The sequence below is a fragment of the Molossus molossus genome, unplaced genomic scaffold (genome assembly GCF_014108415.1).
Source record: "Molossus molossus isolate mMolMol1 unplaced genomic scaffold, mMolMol1.p scaffold_m16_p_11, whole genome shotgun sequence".
Lineage (NCBI taxonomy): Eukaryota > Metazoa > Chordata > Mammalia > Chiroptera > Molossidae > Molossus > Molossus molossus.
In genome coordinates this window covers 85528568-85551373 of record NW_023425346.1, presented here as the reverse complement: position 1 = coordinate 85551373, position 22806 = coordinate 85528568, and the positions used below count along the sequence as shown (strand labels likewise).

At 36.5% G+C, this 22806-nt stretch overlaps 1 protein-coding gene across 4 annotated transcripts in view; it reads left to right on the top strand.

Moving 5' to 3' along the window:
• The window catches only part of ERBB4 (erb-b2 receptor tyrosine kinase 4), a 1035274-nt gene that overhangs the window by 684223 nt on the left and 328245 nt on the right, over window positions 1-22806 (top strand). For all 4 annotated transcript variants that reach the window (XM_036253758.1, XM_036253760.1, XM_036253761.1 and 1 more), the window contains exon 4: window positions 14945-15079. In XM_036253758.1, coding sequence (XP_036109651.1) covers window positions 14945-15079 — 135 coding nt within the window. The remainder of the gene's footprint in view (window positions 1-14944; window positions 15080-22806) is intronic.

Here is a 22806-nt window from a genome sequence, read left to right as displayed (position 1 = left end):
GGACAATTGCGCTGTTTCCAGATCATAGCTATTGTAAATAGTGCTGCTACAAACATTGGGGTACATATATTCTTTCTGATTAGTGTTTCAGGCTTCTTAGGGTATATTCCTAGAAGCGGGATCACTGGGTCAAATGGAAGTTCAATTTTTAATTTTTTGAGGTAACACCATATTGTTTTCCATAGTCAGTCTGCATTTCCACCAGCAGTGTACTAGAGTCCCCTTTTCTCCACACCCTCCCCAACACTTGTTGTTTGATGATTTGTTGATAGCGGCCATTCTGACAGGTGTGAGGTGTTTTAATTTGCATCTCTCTGATGATTAGTGATGTTGAGCATTGCTTCACATGTCTCTTGGCCATTTGTATGTCCTGTTTGGAGAGGTGTCTATTTAGTTCCTCTGCCCATTTTTTAATTGGTTCTTTGTCTTTTGTTAATCTGTATGAGCACTCTATATTTATTGGAAATTAACCCCTTATCTGATGTATCATTGGCAATTATGGTCTCCCATAGGGTGGGTTGTCTTACCATTTTGGTGGTTGCTTCTTTTGCTGTGCAGAAGCTTTTGAGTTTGATGTAGTCTCGTGTTCATTTTCTCCTTTGTTTCTGTTGCCTTAGGTGATGTATCAGTGAAAATTCTGCTGTGTATGATGTCTGAAATTTTGTTGCCTACATTTTCTTCTAGGATTTTTATGGATTCATGAGTCACATTTAAGTCTCTTATCCATTGTGAGTTTATTCTTGTGTATGGTGTAAGTCGATAGTCTAGTTTCATGTTTTTGCATGTAGCTGTCCAATTTTCCCAACACCATTTATTGAAGAGGCTGTTTGACACCACTGTATGCTTTTGCCACCTTTGTCAAATATTAATTGAGCATATTGTCTAGGGTCCATTTCTGGGTTCTCTGCTCTATTCCACTGGTCTATATGCCTATGTGTGTGCCAGTACCAGGCTGTTTTGTTTATAGTGGCTTTGTAGTATAACCTGAAATCTGGTAATGTGATCCCTCTAACTTTGTTCTTCTTTTTCAAGATTACTGTGGCTATTCGGGGTCTTTTTGGTTTCATATGAACTTTTGAAGTATTTGTTCTAGTTCTGTGAAGTATGTCGTTGGTATTTTGACGGGGATTGCATTGAATCTATAGATTGCTTTGGAGTGTATGGACATTTTAATGATGTTAATTCTTCCAATCCATGAACAAGGTACGTGCTTCCACTCTTTTATATCTTCCTCTATTTCTTTTTTCAATGACCTGTAGTTTTCTGTGAATAGGTTCCTTATTTCTTTGGTTAAGTTTATTCCTAGGTTTCTTAATTTTTTTGCTGCAATGGTAAATGAGATTATTTTTTAGTTTCTCTTTCTATGAGTTCATCATTGGTGTATAAGAATACCATAGATTTCTTGACATTAATTTTGTATCCTGCTACTTTGCCAAATCCATTTATTAAGTCTAGTAAATTTTTGATGGAGTCTTTGGTGTTTTCTACGTATAGTATCATGTCATCTGCGCATAATGACAGTTTCACTTCCTCCTTTCCAATTTGGATCCCTTTTATTTTTTCTTCCCGTCTGATTGCTGTGGCTCAGACTTCCAGTACTGTGTTAAATAAGAGTGGCAAAAGTGGGCATCCTTGTCTTGTTTCTGTTCTTTTTTTGTTTTTTTTTATCCTCACCCGAGGACATTTTTTTATTTTTTTGTTCAGAGGAGGAGAGAGTGAGAGAGACATTGATGTGAAAGGGACACATCAAGTGGTTGCCATCCACACGACCCAAACAGGGCCAGGGACAAACTGCAACTGAGATACATGCTCTTAGCAGGAACTGAACCCGGGGCTCTCTGGACTACAGGCCAATGCTCTAACCGTTGAGCCAAACCAGCCAGGGCTTGTTCCTGTTCTTTAGGGAAATGCTTTTAGTTTTTGCCCATGGAGTATTATGTTGGCTGTAGGTCTTTCATATGTGGCCTTTATTAGGTCGAGATATGATCCCTCTTTTCCCAGATTGTTGAGCGTTTTTATCATAAATGGGTGCTGGATTTTGTCGAATGCATTTTCAGCATCTATTGATATGATCATATGATTTTTATCTTTCATTTAGTTTATGTGGTGTATCACATTTATTGATTTGCGAATATTGTACCAGCCTTGCATCCCTGGGATGAATCCCACTTGGTCATGGTGAATAATTTTTTTGATGTATTGCTGGATTTGATTTGCTAGTATTTTGTTCAGGATTTTGGCATCTTTGTTCATTAGGGATATTGGCCTCTAGTTTTCTTTCTTTGTTGGGTCTTTTTCTGGTGTTGGAATTAGAATTATGCTCTGCCTCATAAAATGAATTTGGAAGTCTTCCTTCTTGAATTTTTTGAAATAGTTTGAGGATAATGGGTATTAGTTCGTTTAATGTTCAGTAAAATTCCCTTGCGAAGCCTTCCAGGCCTGGGCTTTTGTTTGCTGGGAGAGTCTTGATTACTGCTTCAATTTCCTTAGTTGTTATTGGTCTGTTCAAGTTTTCTAACTCTTCCCAGTTCAGTTTTGGGAGACTCTGTGTTTCTAGAAATTTTTCCATTTCGCTTAGATTGTCAAATTTGTTGCCATATAATTGTTCATAATATGTGTTAACGTTCCTTTGTATTTCTGTGGTATCAATTATTATTTCTCCTCTATCATTTCTGATTTTGTGTATATGGGTTCTCTCTCTTTTTTTTTCTTGGTGAGTCCAGCTAAGGGTCTATCAATCTTGTTTATCTTTTCAAAGAACCATCTCTTTCTTTCATTGATCCTTTGAATATTTTTTGGTCTCCATGTCATTTATTTCTTCTCTGATCTTTACAGTTTCCTTCCTTCTACTTGCTCTGGGGTTTTCTTTTTGTTTGCTTTCTTGTTCTTTAAGTTGTGAGGTTAGATAGTCTATTAGAGATTTTTCTTGCTTCTTGAGGTAGGCCTGTAGTGCTATGAACTTTCCTCTCAGAACTTCTTTCGTTGCATCCCATAGATTTTGTATTGTTGTGTGTTCATTTTCATTGGTTTCCAGGAAGTTTTTAATTTCTTCCTAGATCTCCGTGGTAACCCATTCATTGTTAAATACCATGTTAGTTAGCCTCCATATTTTCAAATGTCTTTGCATGTTCTTCTTGCAATTGATTTCTAGTTGCATGCCATTGTGGTCTGAGAAGATGATTGTTATAATTTCAGTCTTCTTGATATTGTAGAGACTTACTTTGTGCCCTAACATGTGGTCTATCTTTGAGAATGTCCCATGTGCACTTGAGAAGAATGTGAATTCTGCACTTTTGGGGTGTAATTCTCTGTAGATATCTATTAAATCCATTTGGTCTAGTGCTTCATTTAGAGTCTGGGTTTCCTTGTTAATTTTTTGTCTAGATGATCTATCCAGTGATGTCAGCGGGGTGTTGAAGTCCCCTGCTATGATTGTATTGCTGTTGATCTCTCCTTTGAAGTCCTCCAGAAGATGTTTAATATATGTTGGTGTTCCTATATTGGGTGCATATATGTTTATCAAGGTTATATCTTCCTGTTGGATAGATCCTTTCAATGTTATGTAGTGGCCTTCTTTGTCTCTAGTTATGGTCTTCATTTTGAAATCTACTTTATCAGACATGAATATTGCTTCCCCAGCTTTTTTTTTTTTTTTTTTTTCCTTTCTGTTTGCTTGAATGATTTTTTTTTTCATTTCTTCACTTTCAACCTATGTGAGTCTTTTGTTGTGAGGTGGGTCTCTTGTAAACAACATATATGTGAGTCATGCTTTCTTATCTAGTCAGCTATTTTGTATCTTTTTATCGGTACATTCAAACTGTTCACATTTAAGGTGATAATTGATATGTACTTATTTATTGCCATTTTTGTTTAGTGTGGTTCTATTTTTCTTTCTATTTCTTCTACTAACTACAGCAGTCCTTTTAGCATATCTCACAGTGCTAGTTTGGTGTTAATATATTCCCTTAGACTTTTTTTTTTTTTGTCTGGGAAGCTCTTTATTTGACCTTCTATTTTGAATGATAGCCTTGCTGGATAGAGTAGTCTAGGTTTCAGATCCTTGTTTTTCATGACCTTGATTTCTTCATGCCATTCCCTTCTGGCCTGTAGTGTTTCTGTTGAGAAGTCAGCTGAGAGCCTTATCGGGTTTCCTTTTAGGTAACCTGTTGCTTCTCTCTTGCTGCCTTTAGGAGTCTCTCTTTGTCTTTAATTTTTGGCATTTTAATTACTATATGTTTTGGTGTGGGCCTGTTTGGGTTCCTCTTACTTGGGGCTCTCTGTGCTTCTTGAACTTGAATGCCTTCTTCCTACACCAAGTTAAGAAAGTTTTCTGTCACTATTTCTTCAAATATATTCTCTAACCCTTGCCCATTTTCTTCCTCTTCGGAGATTCCTATATGCAAATATTATTACATTTCCAGTTGGACACAGTTCTCTTAAACTATCTTCCTGTTTTTTATTTTTTAATTTTTTTCTTTTGGTTTTCTGATTGGGTGATTTTTTCTACTCTGTCTTCTTATTCACTGATCTGGTCCTCAGCTTCCTCTACTCTGCTGGTTAGTCCTTCCAATGTGTTCTTAATTTCTGCTATGTCATTCTTCATTTCCACTTGGTTGGTTTTCAATGTTTCTATATCTTTACTCATGGTGCTGATGTCCTTACTCATGCTGTTGAGCTTCCTCAAGATCATGGCTCTGAACTCTACCTCTGGTAATTTGCTTAACTGCATTTCATTTATCTCATTTTTCTAGAGTTCTCTTGTTCTTTTACTTGGGATTTGTTTCTTTGTTTTACAATTTTGGCTATCTCAGTGGGTTTTATAGCCTGCCAAATTTTCCCTGTGGGTGTTGTTGTTCTGCTTTTTGTGGCTCCCTCAACTGGGTTTGGAAGGGCCTTGGTGGGTCCACGTTAAACACCACTGTCAAGTCTTACTTTCCTGCGTAGATTTACAAGCCCAGGAAAGGTTCAGTTATCTTCTAGCTTTTTCCTGGAGGCTAGTAGTTTTAGTTATTCAGTGCTTTGAAATGTAGCCCTGGTGTTCTGCAGAAGAGGATTGCCAGAGGGTGGGATAGATGCTGATTGTTAATGAGCCTCAATTTGCATTTCTTTGCCTCACCTGGGAAAGGCTGAATGTCCGAGGGGTGGGCGCTGCTACTTTTCCCCACAGCTCTAGGAAGGAGGACACTGGCCACTGACCTTTGTGGCCGCAACTCAGCAAAAACTCTGCCCTCCAAATCATGGTTTTCCTCACAGAGTTCCAGCCCTGTCTGCCCTCCCTGTGCCATAGCCCTCAGGTGAGCAGCTGTGGCTATTTTAGTGCTCTGTCCTGGCTCTCTGTGTTGTAGAGCGAGCTTGGTCTTTATTCCCCAATGGCACTCCTTACAGCTAAGACTGCTGCTGTCAGTGGGTTCCCAGCCTGCCACCCTCTTGTGCCTCCACAGATCCTACCAGTTTCCCTGGTAATATGGTCCTGTCCTGCTGCTTTTCTGTTGCTTTTTTTTCCCAGTATTTGTCTTTATTTTAGTTGTAATTTCCATTTGGTCCTGGGGGATCGTCTGTGTAGCTTCCATTCACTCCGCTTCCATTTTCACATCCTCCAAGCCTATCCTGTGCGCATCTAGGTTGCTCAGGCCTCTCCGGTGCCCCCGCACCATGCGGGTCCTGGGGGTAACTGGTTTGCACAGTCACTTTGGGGACCCGGCTCTATGCCTATGTTATGGGCTGCTGGGTCACACAGGCCTCTCTGGTGCTTCAGCACCCCACGGCTTCCTGCGGGTAACTAGATTGCTCAGTCCCTGCTGGGTCACACAGGCCTCTGTGGTGCCCCTACACCCTGCAGTTCCTGTGGGCAGGCCGCTGGATGGAACCAGTCTCTCTGGGGCTCCGGCTTTCCACTGCTCTTGTGAGCCACTGGTTCGCACAGGCCTCTGTGGAGCCCCAGGTCCCACCGCTGGGAGCTGGGGAGTGCTGCTGCCCCGTGGGGCTCCACTCGTGCTCAGCCTTTGCTGTAGTTCTAGGGGATGGTCTCAGCTGCTGGTCTGTGCTTCTGTTGCCTGGAGATGGATTTCTGTTCCCCAGCCTCTGTTGCTGGGGGTATATCTGGACTCTGATCGGGCTGCTACAGTTGGGGATGGTGCTGGGCTCCAGGCTGTCCACGGCTTCCATGACCGGCACCTTGGCAGCTCCACTACTGTGCACCAGTCTGTGTTGACACAGGGTGTCCACTGGTTCGATGGTGCCAGGTGTGCTGGTGGCTCAGGTTGCTGGGCCCTGGCCGCTCCCACTGCCTCCTCCCATGGAAGACCCGGGATCTTCCAAAATGCTGGGACCTCCCCATGGTGCAGGGAGAAGCCCCTGAAGGGCCACAGCTGCTCCATCCCCAGCACAGGGACCTCTGCTCCGGGCTCTGCACTGCTTGGGTCTGGTCGTCCACCTTCACGTCCACTCACACTCTCTCTCACACTCTCTCACACACTCACCCTCCCTCCGGTCCTGCCCCTGCCATCTTCTTCTGTGCTCGAGGAAAGATTTCTGTAGAGTATTGTGACAGAGACAGCTTGTTGTCTTCCAATGTGCATTGCCACTGTCTAACTTCAAATAGCATATAAAGTTTAGCTAGTCATGTGGCCGCCCAAAGCAAAGACAGTGATCCCTACTTTCTCTGTGCCTAGTGGTGGCTCCTGGACTGAACTCAGATGAAGGAGATACAAGTAGAACTGTCTTGCGGCTGTTTTCAGGGACTTTCATGAGGAGACAGCATGTGCTGCTCTGCTCTTCCTGCTTCCTCTGTCTCCTGCATGGATGTTACCAAATGGAGAGGCCTCTTGTATCGAAGATGGTGGAGCAGCAAAGCGAAGTGGAAGCTGGGTGCCTGGTGATTGTGGCTTTTCTACAATAGCTTGGAATCACCAAGCCACACTTTTATGAAAGAAAAGTGAAAGTCTGTCTTTTAGATGACAATCTATTCTAATACTAAGTAATAGAAAATAAAATGAATACTTAGAAAAAACATTCCTCTTGTTTATATCAATTAGTAAACAACTACTTAAGTAATTAGTAAGTATAAAATGTAATATAATTAATAACTGTGTAATGAATACTGTGAATACAATACTCTCATAGAGGTGAACCGAGTCTCATAAAGGGATACAAGTTTACACATCTAGCAAGTGGAAAACTAGATTTTGAACTCAATTTTACCCAGTTAAGTAGATTCAGTATGATTGCCTTCCCAGTCAAAGCCTTCATGGCAGATCGATCGATCTGTCTATCTATCTATCTATCTATCTATCTATCTATCTATCTATCTATCTATCATCTATCTACCTACCTGTAGTATACCTATCTACCCACCCACCTAACTAAAGTATATCTGTCTACCTACCTACCTACATACCTATAGCATACAATACATTATAATGTTAATATGCAAGATGGATTTATGGAGAGGGTAGGTTAAAAGCAAAATGTTGAGTCCAGTATGCTATAATAGAATATGAATTAAGGAGTAGCAGTGGGTATAAAAAGAATGGGATAAATTATAGACAGTGTGAGGAATTTTATTCAGGTTACTGTGGCTGATTACATATAGAGGTGGAGAAATTAATGATAAATCTCAGGTTTTGACTGCACAGTGCATCCTTGAGCAACATGAGGGTTAGGGGTGAAGACACTTCTGCATAGCCAAAACTTCACATATAAATTTTGACTTTGCAAAAACTTAAATACAAATAGTCTACTGTTAACTTACAACCTTACCAAAAATATAAGTCAATTAACACATATTTTTAATTTTAATATTATATACTGTACTTTTATAATAAGGTAAGCTGGAGAAAGGAGAATATTAAGATAATTTTAAGAGAAGATACATTTACAGTATATATTGAAAAGACCTGTATAAGTTGACCCACACAGTTCAAACCAGTGTTGTTCAACTACAATTGACTTTTTCGGCATGTTATTCTGATTTTACCAGAAATAAGGAAATACAGGCAGAGCACAAGTTTAGGAGAAAATGCTAGAGAAAAAAAATATTAAGCATGTTGATACACACATAGAATTATAAATGAAGTTAGAGAACAATTTGAGAAGAAAATCCTGTTTTCAAGCCAAAATTTATTTTGAAAGTTTTCCAGAAAATATCAACGAGTTAAGTGGATTACTACTTCCCTAACGGATATAAACAATTAATACATTAAGATCACACAAATTTTAATCAATATTTTATGTAATTTATAATGTAAACATCTAGTGCATAAGGAGAACACTAATGTCCCACTATCAATTAAGCTACTAACAAACTCTTTACAAATGCCAGTCATGTTCTGCAGATACTACTCTCATAATAATCACTCACACTTTGAATTTCTATTATGTGCTTGACACTTTATTTGGCACTAGGTCCACAAAAAGATGTATGTTATGGTTCTTACCCTCTAGGGACCTTCAGTATTATGTGGGTAACAAGACAATTACACAAAAGAATGAAGACGGTGAGGTGGCATTGACTCCACTGACAGTCTTTGTTGTATGGATTGGGGTCAGTTAACCTCTGAAAAGTAGGTGACCATAGTAGACTTCTCAGGGGAGCTGGGACTCAAGTTGAATCATAATGAAAACTGAGAATTGTAGTGGACCCTAAAGTGTATATTAATACTTCAGAACAATATGGAGAACATTACTGAGGTCCACTGAGTTGAAACCAAGATAGTGTTGCTCTTATTTTCTATCTTAAGCTGATTTTTATCCAATGAATCTAATAATTTCTCTAGAAATTGCCTTGCTCTGGTTGAAAAACTGTCCACTGTTATTTCCTAACATTTGGTATCTGCATCCATGAGCCTTTGACTCTGATCATCGAGCGGAAATATAGAAGGTTTCATTACTCATTTACATTATCACCCTCTCCCCACTCCCAATACAAATGTGACATTTCAATTTTGCACACTTCAACTCTCCTTAAATCATCTGTATAAAAACTTCAAAGCTTGATTGATGATGAATGAGCCATGGTCTCCTCAAGCACCAGGTTCTCATTAGCCTTTAGAGTCTCAGCTTATTAATAATGAACCTTGAGGGCTGACCCAGTGGGGTAGCAGCTATTCCTTGTGCTCCCAGCTAAAAGGTCTGGGTTTGGGAAAGATACAGGAATCCCTAGACCAAGTCTGTTCAGAGATGATGTATTAAGTATCACAGGTAGATGATGAGAGCTATATTACTTTTGTATCGCTATCTGCCAACAGACTTGTGTGGCTTCAGGTGTTGACAGTGAGAAAGATGCACGGTTTTATGTCTGAGAAAATCTGATAACTGCTTCTGCAGCTTCATCTTGAACATGGACTTTGCCACTTTTGACTTCTTGACCTTCGGCTTGGATAGACAATGTGACTGTAATATATGCCCTGTAAGACAAGTGCAAAATTTCTATTCTTTACTTTTATTATCATTGTAATTCTGAGGTTGACCTGTAGATAACCCATGCAAAACAAGACATTTAGATGTACAATCAGGGATTGAGGCTAAGTATTTCATTCTTGCTTCTTAGGTCTTTCTTTTTTTTAATCCTCACCCAAGGACATTTATCCATTGATTTTATTTTATTTTATTTTATTTTTTTAGATAAAGTAGGAGGGAGGGAGGGAGAGAGGAAGAGAGAAACATCGATGTGAGAGAGACACATCAGTTGGTTGCTTCTCACATGACCCTAACTGGGGCTGGGATTAAACCTGCAAGCGAGGTAGATGCCCTTGACCAGGAATCGAACCAGTGACTCTTTGATCTGTGGGCCACACTCTAATCACTGAGCAACACCAGTCAAGGCCGCTCTTTCTTATATTATTGTGATTGGTCACTTTGTGAGTAGAAGTAAAATGTTTATTGTTGATACCAATCATATAGACTGAAGTGCAATATGGCTAACTGCATTTTAACATTATAACCTTTATTTTGCAAAAAGAGAAAGACATTCAATCTTTTTTATGAAATAGTTATCAGTTTTGCATGGGGTTGAAAGCAATTTTGTCGACTTCCAAAGCCTAGTAAGGAGGTCATATTAATCTGTATTTTCAGCTACATCACAATGGGATGCTACATCACAATTAGGCTATTTCATACAGGGCAGGATAAAAAGCCATGATTCAGTGTTTTAGTACATTTTCTTTTGAGAGAATATATTTGCAAAATGTCAATGATTCTCTTAATGGTCACTCATCCCCAAATTCACTATAATAACTAGCATTTGAAAAGAAATAAAGAGCACAAAAGAACTTCTTTAAATAACACAAACATTTCTGTCTTCATTAGGCTTATGCAAATGTGAATCAAGGGGAAAATGGTCAAATTGACAACTCTTTTGGATTGGAAGGCTAAGACAGGAGTACTTTATGTCCTCTTTAAAATGTCATATTGGCACTTTAGAGCTTTTCAAAAATAATTTAAGCAATGATACGCGGTAGATTTATGGTTCAATATAAAAACATGATTTTAGACTTCTGTGTGGCATATGCTAGATCATTTGCACAGGTATGTGGAATTTGGTATGTCTGGGGTAGCGCAAAATTGTTCCTATTCACTTGATAAATAATTGAATTTGCTTCACAAAATAGGTTTAGGGATACCAATGAACATGTCTAAATGTGCACTGTAAATATCAAACACACTGCCTGCAATAAATTTGTACATTATCAATTAAAAGCATTTTATATAACAATGTCAATTCTCTTTTAGCTTATAAAATCTCTAACCTCAAAATTAGATATATATTTTTAATTTTTACTAAATTCAAAGTATTAGATTTTCTCTAATGAAGCAAATGGTCATTGTGCATCTAGCTTGTGCCTTGCACGGAGACGCAGTTTTGAACAAAACAGATTTAATAAAATGTAGAACCAGATCAAATGAGCTATTGAGTGTTTATGGGCAAAGATAACGTTTAATCTGAACCTAATTTCATCAGAATATAATTTAAAATTAAGAACAACTGGTCAATGTTGGTGGCAAATTCCATGGTACTTTTATTTCTCAGCTCAATTTAACAAAGACCTGTCGCTCTAGGTGCGACACTGTAGATACAGCACTGAAAAATGTCTGCATTCATAGAGTTTAAGCTAATATTTTAGTTATAAAGTGTGTGCTACATATATATTCAATTCAACAGATTAAAGAATAGTGTGGCTTACAATTCACTTTAAATACAAAATAACATAATATTTTGACTTGACTTGTGTTAATCTAGTAGGAAATGTTTGAGACACAAACATATTTAAGTGTTTACTACAATTTTTTAGCAATGAAACACTTTTACCATAGACTGTCATACTTACTATATCTTACTATATTTAAGCATGACATTTATTAAGAAGACACAATACTATTTTGCAAACTTACTGGAAATATTTCTTATATAAGAAAATTCATAGTAGTTTTTTTCTACCTACTGTTCCAATGGCCAAGAAACTAATTGTGTCCCTCTTAGATTACCCCAAAACATTATCTACAGTTGAAGTGAAATACATTGGATTGAGGTTACTTTAAACTCATTTACTTATTCAACTTTTTTTTTTTTTTTTAAGTCTTTTCACTCTTCCAGACTGTATGCATCGTTTGGATATCAATTAAATTTATGCCTCATTTGCTTACCTTGCTTAAAATTAGAAATTGTCTTTTTTATCATAGTTTTAAAATTGAATTACTAATTGTTTTATCTCATGACAGTGAGAGGGAAACTCTTGGTATAACAGAGATGGTACTGTCCCATAAATCTTTAATAATACTTAGGGAAAACTCAGCTGTTCTTGTTAGCAAAGAGAGATCTAAAATATAGGCAGACCTTTTTTTTTTTTTTTTTTTGGTATCTCCTTAGATAAATATCTTATAAAGCTGTTCTCTTTTTCTAATGCTTGTCCCTCTTTCTAATCAAACTATGTAATCAAGTCTCTGTAGTCAACCTAGGCGAAAACATCAGTTGTCCCTTTGGTCCAGTAAATACTCGGTGCCTTAACAACTTTTTATAGCTCAGTTCCTTTCTCTATAATCTTCTTATTCCAGAAATAAATCTAACTAAATATTTCCCCATAAAACATATTAAATTAATATTTTAAAATTATATAAAGTTATAAAATCAGTGTAAACTATGCATATGGATGAATGCATTTTTACATTATATCCTGACATAATTAGGAAATCGAATTGATCAAAAGAAAATATAATATAGAATATATATTAAAACTCTCCTATAAATGTCAATAAAATACATTTTGTGATTGTGTGGTTTGACATTCAACAAAGAATATGTTCTAAGCCAAACATAAAGGAAAAACACTTTTTCAGAGAAAATAAACACATACATGAACAAACCATCCATCATTAAATACAAAAAAATTTATAAATCTTCCTGACCAGACTTGCTAGCAGATGCTGGGTTTAGAATTTAGGATGACAAACGTATTCAGACTGATCATGATTGTGGTCTTAATTTGCAATTTTAGCATGTAAGATTATACTTGAATTATTATTGCCTCCTTTCTAAATCCTTTTCAAAGTATAAACCAAGCTCTTGAACAGAATATTTCCAAGAAACAAATATAAATATTGGTAGCAGATTAATATTGTTCAAAAAGGGATTTGATGAGATTATTATTCAATATAATATAATCTGATTCTCTTTGAATATTTCTAGATAGGAAATTAGAGACAGATGCTGTGTTCCTTTAGTATAAAATGTTAGAATTAAAATGTGACTCCTGACAAAATACAAACTCTTTCTACAGTGTTTGAGCTATTATCTTTTCTCTTCATTTTTGTTTTTTAAGTAGAACATTCTAAATGTAGACTGAAAAATAACCTTTATTTTTTGGATAGCAGTCAAAGTCTCCTTTTTTTGTCACTTAATGAAAAGTTATTCCTGTAGAAGAAGAACATCCCCTAATGTCTTGAAATGGCCACATTCCTCAGATAGAAGCTTAATGCCAAACATCAGTGTAGAAATTAATTTTCATAATCATTCTTACATCTCCCATCTTCCTTCTGCTTTGATGATGGTTGTATGGTTAGGTTATGAAAAATAATGAACAGAGTTTTAGAAGTACAAAGATTATATAATTTCTTTTCCTTTCTTTCTTTCTTTCTTTCTTTCTTTTTTTCTCACTTGAGAAAATGAAGCCAATAGTGAGGATTGATGATGGCACTACCAGTGGTTTTAAATATGGGAAGCCATCCAAAGCCAAATAGATCTGGAGAATTGTACACACACAATGCAGTAAGGCAATTTAGATGTGCCCACCAGTCTCACTTTCACAAATACCCCTTTTATGATGTCACCTGTTCCTTTCTTTTTAACTTCACTGCTTTCTTTTTTTGCTTTATTGATTTTTAGAGAGAGAGGAAGTGAGAAGGAGAGAAAGAAACATCGATGAGAGAGAACATCAACTTGCCACCTCCTGCATGCTCCCCACTGGGGATCTGGCCCACAACCTGGGCATGTGTCCTGACCAGGAATCAAACCAGTGACCTCTTGGTACATGGGTTGACACTCAAACACTGAGCCACGCTGGCTGGACGTCACCTGTTCCTATCAAATTTTATTGCCCTTGTTGTTTTTAGCTGACTCATAAAAATTTAGCTTGGGATACTGTACAGAGAGATGATTCCCTTCAGACTAGCACCTTTCCATGCAGCAGCCATCTGGTGCCTGGAGAGAAAAAAAACCAACACACAAAACAGGTTGTGGGTACAGGGGAGCCGCTACACTAATATCCGCAACTGCCTATCTACAGATTACTTATTATTATGTGAGAGTAATCATCCCCTATAATGTTAATAGGGTTTTTGCTACTTGTAACTGAATGCTTTATAGGCTTATATATGATCTATCTTAAGTTATTATTTTTATTAAATAAAAGGGGGAAATGTGATATTGAGCAGGAAGATACTATGTATATTTCTAATCAGTTTCTTCAAATAATAAAAGTAGTATTTTCAGAAGAAATATTTACTTTTTTCTGGATAACTTAAAGCTGACCTAAAGAGAATCAATGCATATGATCAACCATTGTTCAGGAAGACAAGTTACTTGATCAAGGAAAATGCCGTGAAATAGAGAAACAGGTGACAAGGGACACTCGTGCATTTCATCCCAGGGCCGTGCCATTGTTCCAGTGAACCGTGTGGGGTTGTGTTCTACCTTGCACTGTGCTGTTCTCAAAGAATAACTGGCAATTCTATCGATTCCATTTGAGACAAAGAACATCTTTGTGATTGAAGCATTCATTAATTTTAGCTTCCATTTTGGGCTAATTGTTTACCTACTGACACTGGTCAGTGTCACATTGACTGAAACAGTTTTTCTTAAGGGAAATTTGACACTTGGACCACGAGCCTTAAAAATAGTCAGACTGTATGATTTTATAATGTCACTTGTGGAAATTTATTTTAAAGAACTAATCCAAGATGAACAAGTGTAATGACTAAAAAAGGGGTTTGGTTACATAAGTACTATTTAATTTATACTCTGACATATTATATTCTCACTAGAAATAATGCAGAATTATATTTAATTACCACTAACTACACACCATTTAATATTGTAATTAGCAGGTTATAAAATATTATATGCAATATTACCCCAAATTCAGAAGAAAGTAACAGAAAAGATATTGATAGCATCTATGCCAAAACGTTAAAAATGTTTTCTCTCTGAATGTTTGAACTATAAGTGTTGTGTTTTGTTTGTTTGTTTGTTTTTGTTTCTATTTTTTTTTTGTCTTTTCAGTTTCTGCCATTTAATTTATATGACTCAGGAGCATATATTTTGCAAGAATATTATGGTTATTAACAAAGTAACTCTAATTTAACATTGCAAATATTTTAAGAGTAAATAATTTTTATTGATTACCTTCATCAACAAAAAGTTTGACAACAGATCTCTTTGTCTTTTTTAACACAGAAATCCTAAATGGTGGAGTCTATGTAGACCAGAACAAATTTCTTTGTTATGCAGACACAATTCATTGGCAAGACATTGTTCGTAACCCATGGCCTTCCAACTTGACTTTGGTGTCAACAAATGGTAGCTCGGGATGTGAGTAGCATTATCCTTTTTAATGTCTGAAAATGTTCTTCTACCTCTTATGAAAATGAACATCTTTTGTTTTGCATGCCATTGATAATATTTTGAATTTTGATTGCACCCAATGAAATCTTTAGTTTTATATGATGGAATAATTGTTTATTTCCAATTAACTTTTTGGATTGATATTTTCTCTTTAGAATTCTCATTTTCTTAACATGACCCCTTTTGATAAATCTAAATTATGTTACCATATTTTCAATGTCTAAATATGCCCCATTGTCTGTTGCATTAAGGCTGGTGTCTAACTACTGCTTCAACTCTTTGTGACCCACACACCATTGAGATAAAGGGAATAGAACAACAATGTGCCTTCCTATTTATTGTAATTTTTAATTTAAAAAAAACCCCAAAAACTGTTGAACCTTTTAAAATTTCTAAGCCTTCATTTATCCCTAAAACCTTCATGACAATCCCAAACACTATAAATAGAGTATAGAAATATAGATGTTATATAGTAGAAATATATGTTATATTCTGGTTTTTGTCAGCCAAATAAACAACACAATTTTCCATTCTCAAAATGTATTGTTTCTACCACAGAGGATTTATCAGATTCAAAGTGTTTAATTAAATGATAAGCAAGTAATATTCAGACTACCATTAAAACCTTTGAAAATGTTTCTGCCAGGTATCGATGTCATTTTCACAAAGCAGGTCTATTGTCCCCACATTTATAATTACTGACGTTTGTATGAGAACAGAATCTTTATCAAGTGTTAACTTGGGTTTTATATTTCTCATCTATTATATTTCCCACCTGAAATCGTAACTACCAACACACAGTTCAATAATTATTTGAAATTGTACTGATTGTGTTATGACACTTTATAGGAAATCAAACTCCAAGGGACAATTATTAAGTTTCATCCTGGTCCTAAGAATTTAATGGGGAAATAAGAATATATTTGAATCAAACTGACAGCTGTGTTTTCAATAAACGGCTGCCACTTTTTTAAAAAAGTAGAGTAACAGAATTTTCTTGTCGCCTTTGAGCAGAAATTTGTATCTGATTTCATCTTTACAGTGTTCGAGTTGCCTACCTCGTAAAATTACACGTGAATAAGAGATTGAATCTGTTCACACTAACAAAGCAAATGATGTGCTTCAGAAATGGCTTCCATTTGCAGTCTGCTCCGACTGGGGCACATTACGTGTAGAAAATGCATAATGGTTTGATAAGGGGAAAGGCCCACTGACTGTCAGCTTGTTAGAGCGACTAGCCTGTAATGCATGAGCTAGATCAGGCAAGAATGATGCCCAAGGCTGAAGGCAAGAGGAAGTGTGTCCACCCGCCTCACAGGACGGGAAAGGAAAAAAGGTCCAAGTTTACTGTGCTCTCACAGATGGTATCTCTTTGTGCTATTCTGTTCAGGGCAAATTTGGATGGTTGTGCCTATAATTAAGCAACTAGAGCTGCATTTCTTTTTGCCTGCAATTAATTGCAAGCACAAAAATTATAAATGCAGAGTAGAGTCATAATGAATGGTCCTTTACAAATTAGCCACCAATTGCTTATCAAAGTTTTATTCTTTACATACTAGTTCTATGCATGTCACCATAGTTGGCGATAATGAATTGGTTGGTCTTTGAATATTGATTACCTGTGGTTTGGTCCTCAGGCAGTTTCTTCCTCTACTCTCCCCGTGGGTGACCACTGGCACTCTGTGGTTTTAAATGCAACATCTACGCTGATGACTCCCTAAGCCGCACCCCACCTACACTCGCTCAGTCACCTGAGCTTAAAATTGCGTGGTCACCACTAACTTTACCTTTTCCTTGATCTTGGCATCTATCTAATTAAATCATCATGAATTTGCTCATTTCTTAATCTGAGATAGTTCTTATTTCCATTGTTCTAGTTCAAGACTTCATCTGTTTCCACAGGTACAAAAAAAAAATCTCTGAATTCTTAATATATTTTTTTTGAGGCCACAGACCCTTGTGACGGTCTAGTGAAACCATAGTCCCCTTCTTATAATGTATTTTAAATGAATAAATGGGCACAAAAATAAAGGTGTTGTATTTTAAATTAATACATTTTAATGTATTACATTAAATTAATACATTTTAAATTAATATGAAAATATTTATTAAATATGTTGCAAAGAATTGCAAGAAAAATAAATTCTATTAAAATATATTTATCATGATATTTAGAAAGTGAATATATGAGAGAATAATATGCTTCTTTAGTTGTACATGAAATAAAACATTCTAATAAAATTAACATGTAATGGAGTTTTGAAGCCATGATAGGCATAAATATTATTTCTAAAGGGCAGTTTCTTTAACAAATGGTGTTGGGAAAAGTGGATATCCACAAGACTGATGTTAGACTTTTATCTTACAATCTTCAAAAAATTAATTCAAAATGGATTAAAGACCTAAATATAAGACCCAAAACTCTATTTTTTTTTTTTTTTATCCTCACCCGAGGACATTTTTCCATTTTTTGTTCAGGTAGAGTGGGAGGGAGAGAGAGGAAGAGAGAGAGAGGGAAACATCGACGTGAAGGGACACATCGAGTGGCTGCCACCCGCACGACCAACCAGGGCCGGGGACAAACTGCAACCGAGGTACGTGCCCTTAGCGGGAACCGAACCCGGGTCTCTCCGGACCGCAGGCCGACGCTCTAACCGCTGAGCCAAACCGGCCAGGGCAAGACCCAAAACTCTAAAACTGCAAGAAGTAAACACAGAGGAGAGGCTTCATGACATTGTATTTGGCAATGAGCCCTGGATCTCACACCAAAAGCAAACATCGAATCATCGGTCTACATTCACCCTAAAACTTATGCACATCAAGGGACACAATCAGAATGAAAAGGCAACTTACAGAATGGGGGGAAATATTTATAAATCTGATAAGGGGTTAATGTCCAGAATATGAAAATAACTCCTACAATTCAACAGCTGAAAAATAAACAACCTGATGCAGGAACTGGCAAAGGACTCGAATAGACATTTCTCTAAAGATGATGTACAAATAGCAGTAAGCATATGGAAAGATAGTCAACATCACTAGTTATTAGAGAAAAGCGAATGAAAATCATGAAATATCACCTTTCGAATGACTACTATCAAAATAATAGAAAATAGCAAGTTTGGGTGAAGATGTGGAGAAACTGACACACTTGTGCAGTTTTGGTGAAATTGCAAAATAGTGCAGTTAGCATGGAAAATAATATGGCGGTTCCTTGAAACTTAAAAATAGAACTACCATATCCTCTAGCAGTCCCACTTCCTGTTATATATCCCAAAATATTAAAAGTGGAGCCTCAAAGAGATAGTTGCACACCTATATTCAGAGTAGCCTTATTCACAGTAGCTAAGAGGTAGAAGCTCCCCGAATGTTCATCAGTGAGTATGTGGATAAAAAAATGGGATATATACATACAATGCAACATTATTCAGCCTTTAAAAGGAAGGAGATTACAAAACTTGGTCTCACCAAGATGCCGAATGGACCATATCTCAGGGGCCCTCCATCTCACGTCTTGTCTTTATCTTACACCACATGCACCATTAATTCTCATTTGCTTCCTAAAACCAAAACCCAGCTAATGATAGAAGTGCCCGTGTGCAGGATTTGGGAAATCCACAGAAGAGTATTATGTTCATGAACATAATTCCAGGAATAATTACCTGTTTAAACCAGAGGTTCTGCCTGAGTTAAATCTATTAGTAAAACTTAAAACTATATTTTTCATTTAATGACTCATATATCCTAATAATTTCTCACTCCTTACTAATAATGCTACGTGTTGTGTCTCACATGGGTAACTTTTTTGAACTAGAAAATAATTTTCTCAAAATAAAGTAGAATTAAACTTGATTATGTATTGTACCAACATTGTTACTTGTTTGGTATTAATATATTTACATAAAATAGAAGTACTTTTCTAAGTTTGAACTTCTGTAGAAGAGTTTTAAAAAGTAGCAGGAAAATATACCCACAGTGCAGTTCAGTACAGCTTTAGTTTATATGTATTATATATGCAGATATCCAGTTTTACATAAATACAAACATAGAGTCACGCTTACTCTTTTTAAAGGATTTTTATATAAAAGTTCAATTTATGGAAATAGAAAAATGTAAAAAATATTTGAAAAGATAAATGATTCCTTATGAATTCAAAAGATAGCTTTTTGAAAAGACCTATAAAATAGATTCTTCATGAACCTCAATAGTAAAACAAAAACAAAAGAACTAAAGATCACTTAGGATTTCAGTTGCAGTTATTCTAAATGGAATATTAGCTAACAGAACTAACAGAATCTAGGAACGTATTTCAAAAATCGAGACCAAATGGCTCTCTGCTATCTTGTTAATATTCTTAATGAGAGAGTGAGAACTTGAATCTGACAAATATCAGAGGGCCCTTGAGACTAGATTCATAAGAAGAGGATTTTCATAAAAGTCATTTGTATATAATAAATACATACATAAACACATCAATATAAATGTGTGTACACAGTTACATATACACATATTAGTCTCAACAGCTTGTGATTGTTAGTTTTCATTTCCCTTTTTCATGTAAATCACACAAAATCTGAATGAATTCTGAAGTCTCTCCTCTTTGGCCTTAACCTCTTACTGCCAGCTACTCTCTGTTGAGAGTTACTCCAGTAACCTCACAGCTGTTCTGGGCACGCCCTCAAATGATTTAAGATCCACTCTACCCCGATTCCTTCAAAGTACAAATGAGACCAGTTATTAACAAAATAAGAACGATTCTAGGAAGGAGGGGCAGAGAGGTCCAGACTGACCATTTCCAAATTTAAGTACCGACTCCTTTATTTTCCCTGGGCGCTTTACCTCCTCTCCAGGTAAAGGCTCATTTCATCTGCTGCTTCTGAATTAGTGGAAACATCAATGTGTTTCGTAAGGGAATGCCCAATGCTGGCAAAGCATATATTGTGACCTCCTTAGAAAAGTTTTAATAGTGCATTTCCCAAAGTACTGTTTCTTCTTAAATTATACCACATGTCAGCGGAGTGCTGGTAAATGTATAACAGCCACTCTTCAAAAATAAGGGGAAAACACCCTAATTTGTAGAGCTTGCTTATTTCCCTGGTGTAAACATTTCTATCGCTGTGTCTTTTTTAGCAACTAATGTGGATTTGGGAAGAGTTGCCTGGTTTGCATGCCATTATGTAGTATTTCTACCATACAGATTCAAAAGATGTAAATACACTCGATTGTACAAATAATAGTGAAATGTAGTAAATGAATCAGAAAATGGTGAATTTTAAGTATATATTATTAGCTTTGTTTCAACAAAATTTAATTGGGGACTTATATAATTTAATGTTTGGTAATGGCTATATTTAACAACCAGCTGTCAAAATTCTAGAAAGTCTGACAGTAGGCTGTGTACACTCCTGCCGTGTGTGAACATCAACAGCCCTGTGGAAGTTATGCTGGGCTGAGCCCTGCCCAGTGCTGATCATTGATCTCTATAATGATGCAGAGAGAGAATTCAGCCTAAACGTTATGCATGGTGTGACCAGATTGTGGCCCCTAGTCAGCAATTGATGAATAACACACACACACACACACACACAACTCAGGAAAGAACCACCTCTTTAGAAACAGGGCAGTTTAACTTAAAATTTATACACATAAATTATCTAACTCTTCAGGGTCATATTTTGTTAACATTTTTCATTTACATTATTAAACAGTATACTTAGCTTCTGTATTCACATTGACTTCTTGCACTCAAGATTTCTGCAAGAACAATGGATAGACGTTACTTCTATTTGAGTAATAGTCTCACAGAAATGTTTCCTCTCAAAGGAAACTGAGTTTCGGCCTCAGAGATGAACTCCTCTGTACCCTGCTGCTCTAGCTCTTCAACGGTCAGTTTTCTCCCTTCAAATATATCTTCCTGACCGTGGTTTGTTAGAAGGAACATTACTGTTATATAAAGTGACAGCAGAGGTGTTGTGTATTATGGTCTAACACTATGAAAGGACAAGGTTCTTTATGTCCAGAGATAAGTAGATGAACGGTTTCCAGACTTAGACATACAATGAATTCTACCCCTGGAGTTTCTCTCTGAGTAAGTTTGGTTTAAGAATGGGAATCTAGCCTGGCCAGTGTAGCTCAGTGGATCGATCATCATCCCATGGACTGAGAGATCCCAGTTCAATTCCGGTCAGGGCACATGCCCAGGTTGCAGGATCCATCTTCAGTGGGGGCTTTGCAGGAGGCAGCCGATCGATGTTTCTTTCTCACACCAATGTTTTGATCTCTCTCTTCCTTCCTCTCTCTGTAAAACATCCATAAAAAGGATGGGAATCTACTTATTGTCAAGTTTTCTGGTTGGCCCGGTGTAGGGTTTCTATGCTAGTAAAACAATTAGCAAAGCCTATTATGATGAATATATATCAGACCATATACTGATTAAAAATGGCTTAGAATGTATGGGCTTGCTGCAAATGAGCCATATACCAAACACATGAGCCCCCTTTCATGGAATATGCAGCTCTCTGTTGTTATGTGAAACTTCTGTTATTAATTTCAACAACAACAATAATAATAATGCTTTAAGTGTCTGTGACTTCTGGGCCTGGTGTGTCACATGCACTTAAAGAATCCTATTTCCAATTCTTAAGGGGATTCTGTGAGGTGGGTATTAAGAGCCCCATTTGGGGTCGCTGAGAACCTTTACAACTTGCAATTTTTAGTAATAAGAACTTTCTGTCTTCCAATGAAAGGCTGAAAAGATAAAAATTCCATGAAATAGCAGATCTCTGGGGTTCAAATTATTCAGTATGGAGCAGCCTTCAGATTTTATTGTTTCTCTGAAACTTACTTTAAAGTAAATTTTAACAAGCCGTTCACTAGGAAAAAAATATGTATCATTACTTAACTAAAAGTCGCTGATGTTATGAAAAAGGTGTTTACACTGTTCAGACAGAATGAAGAAAGTCCAAGCAATCAGAATAATCAGGTTTTCTTTTAACTAGTAATTTCTAACATTTTTTCAATTGGTGAGTTTTTGGCATTGGAGATTTTTGGAATTGAATGACATTTATCTTATTGGGGTGAAAAAAGGTAATAAGAACTACACACTCAGTTTAAATTTTATGGCAACCAAGAAAATCTAATCAATATAATTTAATCAAGGATAAATCATTCCAAAGTTTATGAATGAATCAGCAAAATATGGTATTTATATACAATGGGCTATTATTCTGGCTTAATTAAGCAAATTCTGGCATATGTTATAACATAGATGAACCTAGAGGACATGATGCAAAGTGACGTAAGCCAGTTATAATAAAATAAAATACTCTGATTTCACTTACATGCAATACTTAGAGTTGTGCAAATCATAAAGACAGGAAATATACTGGTACCTGCCAGGGGCTGGGGTGGGAGCAAAGGGAGTTGTTTAATTAGTATATTATTTCAGATTTATAAGATTAAAACCTTATAGGCATCTCTATTTTACATCCATGTGAATGTATTGCCTCCCACTGAAATCTACATTTAAAAATGGTTGAGATGGTAAACTTTGTTATGTGTATTTTTCACAATATTTTTTTCAAAAATATCAATCAAGGATTATTAGTAAGACATATCTGGTGATCTGTCACATTTTTTACAATTTATTTTCTTTTATCATTAAAAAAAAATGTATCCCTGTATAAAGTTTTAAG